Source organism: Bombus fervidus, chromosome 10 (genome assembly GCF_041682495.2).
Source record: "Bombus fervidus isolate BK054 chromosome 10, iyBomFerv1, whole genome shotgun sequence".
NCBI lineage: Eukaryota > Metazoa > Arthropoda > Insecta > Hymenoptera > Apidae > Bombus > Bombus fervidus.
In genome coordinates this window covers 1,194,073-1,201,290 of record NC_091526.1, presented here as the reverse complement: position 1 = coordinate 1,201,290, position 7,218 = coordinate 1,194,073, and the positions used below count along the sequence as shown (strand labels likewise).

The 7,218-nt window shown below is 33.0% G+C and overlaps 1 protein-coding gene across 1 annotated transcript; it reads right to left on the bottom strand.

The window, feature by feature from the left end:
• Nucleotides 1–2,131: 2,131 nt before the first annotated feature.
• LOC139991459 (regulator of microtubule dynamics protein 1-like) lies at nucleotides 2,132–2,739 on the bottom strand. Its single transcript, XM_072011526.1, has 2 exons — nucleotides 2,609–2,739; nucleotides 2,132–2,527 (listed from the first exon to the last, which is right to left on the bottom strand). The coding sequence occupies exons 1-2, from the start codon at nucleotides 2,612–2,614 to the stop codon at nucleotides 2,180–2,182; spliced, it is 354 nt and encodes a 117-aa protein (XP_071867627.1). The 5' UTR covers nucleotides 2,615–2,739; the 3' UTR covers nucleotides 2,132–2,179.
• Between the last annotated feature and the right edge of the window lie 4,479 nt (nucleotides 2,740–7,218).

The following is a 7,218-nucleotide window of genomic DNA, read 5'->3' as shown; positions in this document are numbered from 1 at the left end:
TTAGATACTATAACCTTATAACGTATAACGTTATATACTGTTACCTTATATCGTTATACGTTATATACTTTTACCTTATAACGTTATACGTGATATACTATTACCTTATAACGCATAACGTTATATTCTATTATCTTACAACGTTATACGTTATATACTATTACCTTATAACGTATAACGTTATGTAACATTACGTTATAACGTATAACGTTATATACTATTACGTTATAACGTATAACGTTATATAGCATTACGTTATAACGTATAACGTTATATATGATTACCTTATAGCTTATAACTTTATGTAGCACTACGTAATAACGTATAACGTTATATACTATTACCTTATATGCTAATACGTGATATACTGGTACCTTATAACGTTAAACGTTAAATACCATTACCTTATAACGTATATCTTTATGTAGCATTACGTTATAACGTATAACGTTGTATACCATTACCATATAACGTATGACGTTATGTAGCATTACGTTATAGCGTTTAACGTTGTGTACCATTACCTTATAAAGTATAACGTCATGTAGCGATCAAATTCAATTTTTTTAAAGCTCTCGTTATTTAATGTGATAGTCAACAGTACGTAATTGTAAAGACGATATTCAGTCTGTATATTTATGATAATTAATGCATAAGAAATAATGAAGCGGTGGTAGATGTATCGTTCAATGTTTCAGTATATAATTCTGTATAAAGTATATTATTCGTTCGAATATATTTAAGCGATATACGTACTTCGAATAATTCATAATTATAATATTAGCGAACTCCTATGAATGTAAACACAAAATATAAACTACCGCCCGAGACGATTATTGCTCCAATAACCCAGTGGTGATAACCATGTAACCCATATAGAAGTAACACATAAATTATTATTTATTAGAAAGCGTAAATTAAAAAAAAAAAAGCAATGTATTCGCTTCCTACTCGATGATTAATAATAAATTAGAATCGCATTTTTCTCCAACTCTATTGTGATTGTTTATCCTCTAACGCATTCTCGAATTTTCCATAATTGAGAAGAGGGTGACAAAGGAATACCCGAGGCGACCATCGCACCTGCTAATCCGTCTGTCCCTTAAACAATATTTCATACATCAAACAAACAAACAACTACTTGGCTTTTACCTACCTGCTAGTTAGGGGGTCCCCCCAAAAAGTCCTAATCCATGCTGTAGTAATACACATGGAACTCACCGACGACTATATAAACTCGGCATTTCGCTCGAGGGGGCATTTCCAGTTCGAATATCGAGCGGAACGTTTAAAAGTTCTTCAGGTTTGGAAGTGCTTTACGATTGGTAGCGTCCTTATACATTTTCGTCACATTTGGAACAGTGAGTATCTTATTTCCTTTCAATCGTTTCTTCCACTGATTTTTCACGCAATTCGTAAATTAAATTTTTTTTTTTTTTATTTTTTGTTTCCAGATTGTGCCTTATAACGAAACGATGGCGGAATCTCAACTTGGATTTAACGCCTTTCACACCATATCACATGTTCCGGAAGATCTACCACCGGATTACGTTGTGGTGCAGTATACTTCCCCGATTGGTCAACACACTATGCAGATTGGCCTGCATCGTTCCTTTGTATACCATCTGATGGGAAGAGTGCCAAGGGAGATAATCGGCCTTCAAACACGCCAATATCTTGATTTTCTCTCTGCTTTCCAAAAAGATGGAATTATGGCTCGCGGAGAGGAAGAGGAAAATGAAGAATCACCTGACCGATAATTCGACTTGGAAACTACTTTATTAAACCGTGATATTTGTGACAATGTTACATTAACATTTTGATACTTTAATTCTGTTACAATATATTTCTTTAACTAATTTTTGCGAGAAAGGTAGTTTAATGACATATTGTATATACGAATTTTCTTCAACTGCTATTAACTATTTAAAATTTGCTACATGTTACATTTTGAAATAAAACATTTTATAAAATATACATGTATATAGTAATCTTAAATCTTAAATTAGATGTTGCGTATAAAAAGCTCATCACACATAAGTTGTACTGTACTTTATAGTAAATAAATTTTATACTTCTACTTAAAAGATAGATTCTAAATTTACTTTATCCCTTCAATTCCATATCCTATAATAATATCCATTTATCATATAATAGATCATAATTTCCGTCAAGTTTGTTAAAGTTTCTTTAACAACTTTTGTGCTTCCTGTTTAGCATCTCGATCATCTTCGTTCTTTGCAGGATATTCAAGGGCAATTTTTGAATATTTCATAGATAGCTCTTTCTGATTTAATTTTAAGTAGGTTTTGCCCAACATTAATAAATTTTGACTATAGAAATTGGGATCAATTTCCTCTGCGGTTTCAAAATATTTTAGAGCTTCCTCAAAAGATGAAGATGGTGGTTCTCCAAATATTACAGATGCAATTTTTCTTTGATACCATGTTAAATCAGCAACTTGATAGCACCAAGTACCAAGCATGTACATAAGAGGTGGTTCTTTTGCATTTAGTTCCATTGCTCTCTGCGATATTAAACATATTCGATACAATTGCTTGACATCGTATCAGGGAAAGAAATATTAATATATTATCATGAAATATACCAGCATATGTTTCTTAATATTATATGACTCTTTTATTTGTGCCTTCACTCCTTCATAAAGAGTCTTACAATTGCGAAGAATCGATGCCCATTTGTATGCAGCCCAATTATCCTCATTTATTTCAAGTGCTTTAAGTATTTAGTCATAAGATTCGAAAATTCATTTCTTTCCATCTACTTCACTCACAGTCTTAGACAATTTATACATTGCTCTACACAAACGCCATATAATTTCAATATCACCGCTATCCTATACAAATGTTCAGTTTTGTTATCTACATTTATAAGTGATATACGCAATGTAATTACTTTATAATTTATTAGAAGGTTATGTATTTCCTCCTATTGTTCTCGCTCGTATAATTCATCGGCTTTTCCTATTAGAACTTCTTTTGTAGTTATCACTGCTTCTGCTCCATGATTCTGCTCCATGCTTCTTTCTGCTCCATGCCTCTGCTCCATGATTCTGCTCCATGCTTCTTTCTGCTCCATGCCTCTGCTCCATGATTCTGCTCCATGCTTCTGTTCAATGCTTCCGCTTGCTCCATGCTTCCGTTTGCTCCTAGATTCCACTCCATTCTTCTTTCTGCTCCATGCTTCGGCTTGCTCCATGCCTCTCCTTGCTCCATGCTTCTGCTGCATGCATCTGCTCCATGCTTCTCCTCAATGCCTCAGCACCATGCTTCTCCTCCATGCCTCAGCTCTATGCTTCTGCTCCATGCTTCTGCACCATGCTTCTGCTCCATGCTTCTTTCTGCTCCATACCTCTGCTCCATCCTTCAGGTCCATTCTTCTTTGTGGCCCATGCTTCGGCTTGCTCCATGCTTCCTTCTGGTCCATGCTTATGCTTGTTCCATGCTTCTTCTTGGACCATGCTTCTGCTTGTGCCATGCTTCGGTTTGCTCCATGATTCCGCTACTTGATTCGGCTGCATTCTTCTTTCTGCACCACGATTCTCCTCCATGCTTCTGCTCCATGCTTCTGCTCCATGTTTCTTTCTGGTCCATGCTTCTGCTCCATGGTTATACGTTTCAAGGTAATAGCATACAACGTTATACGTTATAAGGTAATAGTACACAACGTTATACGTTATAACGTAATGCTACATAACGTTATACGTTAGAAGGTTACAGTATATAACGTTATACGTTATAAGGCTACAGTATACAACGATATACGTTATAAGGTAATAGCATATAACGTATAACGATATAAGGTAATAGTATGTAACGTTATACGTTATAACGTAGTGCTACATACCGCTATACGTTCTACCGAAATAGTATAAAACGTTATACGTTATAACGTAAGGCTACAGAACGTTATATGTTATAAAGTAATATTATATAACGTTATACGTTATACCGTAGAGCTACATAACGTTATACGTTATAACGTAGAGCTACATAACGTTATACGTTATAACGTAATAGTACACAACGTTACACGTTATAACGTAATGCTACATAACGTTATACGGTAGAAGGTTACAGTATATAACGTTATACGTTATAAGGTTACAGTATATAACGATATACGTTATAAGGTAATAGTATATTACGTATAACGATATAAGGTAATAGTATACAACGTTATACGTTATAAGGTAATAGTACATAACGTTGTACGCTATAACGATATGCTACATAACGTTATACGTTATATGGTAATAGTATACAACGCTATACGTTATGAGGTAATAGTATATAACGTTATATGTTATAAGGTAATAGTATATAACGTTATACGTTATAACGTAGTGCTACATAACGTTATACGTTCTACCGAAGTAGTATACAACGTTATACGTTATAACGTAATGCTACATAATGTTATATGTTATAAAGTAATATTATATAACGTTATACGTTATAACGTAATGCTCCATAACGTTATACTTTATAAGGTAATGGTATATAATATTAGACGTTATAAGGTAACAGTATATAACGTATAACGATATAAGGTTATAGTATATAACGTTATACGTTAGAACGTAATGCTACATAACGCTATATGTTATATGGTAATAGTATATAACGTTATACGTTATAAGGTAATAGTGTATAACGCTATAGGTTAGAAGGTAATAGTATATAACGTTATACGTGATATCGTAGTGCTAGATAACTGTCACGTCCCGCGCTCCGCACGTGCTGTAACAAGAACAAGAAAACCACTCTATACAAAACGCGCGAATAAGGCACTACGAAACGAAAGGAAGGATTAACAAAATGAGGGCGACTAATAGATCCAACCAATAAACAAAATACATATACACACAACTCTAAATAAACCTACCAATAACCGACTTGGAATTTGAAAACCTATGGTTCAATATAATATAAACCCAACCAGTATAAAATAAAATAAATAGAACCAACTAATGGATTGAACGAGTCATGAACCAAACAAGTAAACCAGGAAATAAGAATAACTACAGAAATGGAAATGATTGAAACGCCAGGAATATATGTATATATAAATATATTTTAATCAATCAACGCTGCAACAACTCGGAGAGTTACATATAAGTATAAACATATATGCCAAACATGTAATAACCTAGTAAATATTAGAGACAGTACTTCCAATACTATGCAACGAATACAATATTATCAATTTATGAAATATATGTATATATGAAATCAAAAAACTAATAGTCTAACGAATACATAAAACATACAATGTTATACTATTAAAGAAATAAAGGTTACATTATCAGAAATATATATATGTGTGCGCATTCTACATTATTAAATCAAATTAATAATCTAAGATACATACTTAAAACTAGCCTACATTCCGATAAAGAGTTATAAAATAGGAACTACATTATGAAACATGCATGTCTATATATAAAAAATATATATATAAATAATCTATATTCTAAACTAAACCACTACTAATAATCTATAAAAGAAATAGAACACACAACGTAACACTTGGGACTAAGTAACAACTTGTCGATAGGCCAAACGTTCAAAATAATTAACACAGCAATGACTTGAAGATTTGCATACAGAAATTCTATCATCAAACACAAATATGTAAAAACACATTAAGCACACAATAATTTAGAAATAAAACCTTCAATACTATGTTGTCACAATACAAGATATGTATATATGAAATCAAATAATTGACACATAACCTCAAATACACAACATTACATTGCTAAAGAATCTAAATGAAAATCACACTGCCAGAAATATATACATATATACGTGCGCGTGTGTGTGTTCTATCTTATTAAATGAAGTTAATATAAAATAAATAATTAACATTTCATTTGGTATAAATACTACACTGCCAGAAGAAATATGTATATATGCATATGTGTGTGTGTGTGTGTGTGTGTGTATGTGTGCGTTTTATATTATCGAACACTCTATAAAATAAACTACTCAAAACAATAAATAACGCTATCGAAGAATTACAAAACATTAGTCATATTAAAATCACACACAATATAAATATATATATGTATATTCACACGAACAATACTATTGTCACTTTAAAGTAATAACAATATTAATAAATAAATGTTCTAATTGCGGTAGAATAAGGAAAAACGAGCGACAGAAAATTACTTCGATATCAAACAAAACTAAAGATCCGCCACTATAACCTCACTGATGACATTTATGAGCGGCCATGTTAGATTTACACGCGCGCATCGGACACAATGACACGCGTTATGGCGACGGGAATATTAGGGATTAATGGAAATCAGGCGCAAGAAACAAATCATGAAAACACATTATTAACATTTTTCTTTAATAAATTCTATGCGCAACTACATTGTCAAATATAAATGTAAAAATATATATATATATATATAATTAATTAAAAAAGGGGGAAATATAAAATTAAATAAATACACACATATTTAACAAACATAAAAAAAAAGATAACCTTACACTATCGCATTTAAAATGTATATATATATATATATATATATATATATATATATATTCAACACAAAAAAAACAAGATGCATCTAAAAAAAAAAAATAATATAATAATAAGGAACCCACGATTATCAAACAACGAACCAACGAAATTGAAGCAGCTACACCAAGTCAAAATCAATGCAAGGAGCTCCAGGACAAAGTTCGCTGAACTCACGCATACACCAATAACGCACAACGGGGAAATTCCCTTTCTCCCAGAAGCATGGTGACGAAGATGTGCCACCAAAACCTCTCCGGGAATTTCATTTGATGGGTCTTCTCGAGTCGCCCATGGGTTCTTCGGAATCCCTCTTTCGCTGGCGCTGAAACAACACAATACAGTTTAAATAGAACGAAACAGAACGAATCAAGCGGACTAAAAACAAGACAAAACACGCACCAGAGAAGTCTGGATAGGAACCCCTGATGGAAATGCCTCCGCAAACATTGTTCAAACGTCGATCACCGAAGCCTAGAGAAACAACAAGAAAAGGAAAAAGGATCAAAATCACGAAAACAACCATAATATGCAAATATCCATCTAAACCAAACTTACGCAAACTAACTCGAAGGAGGAGGCCCTTGTTGTGGGAGAGCAGCGGATCGCGCGTGTTGCCCGAGCAAACATCGAAATGATAATGATGCTGCAGCCGCC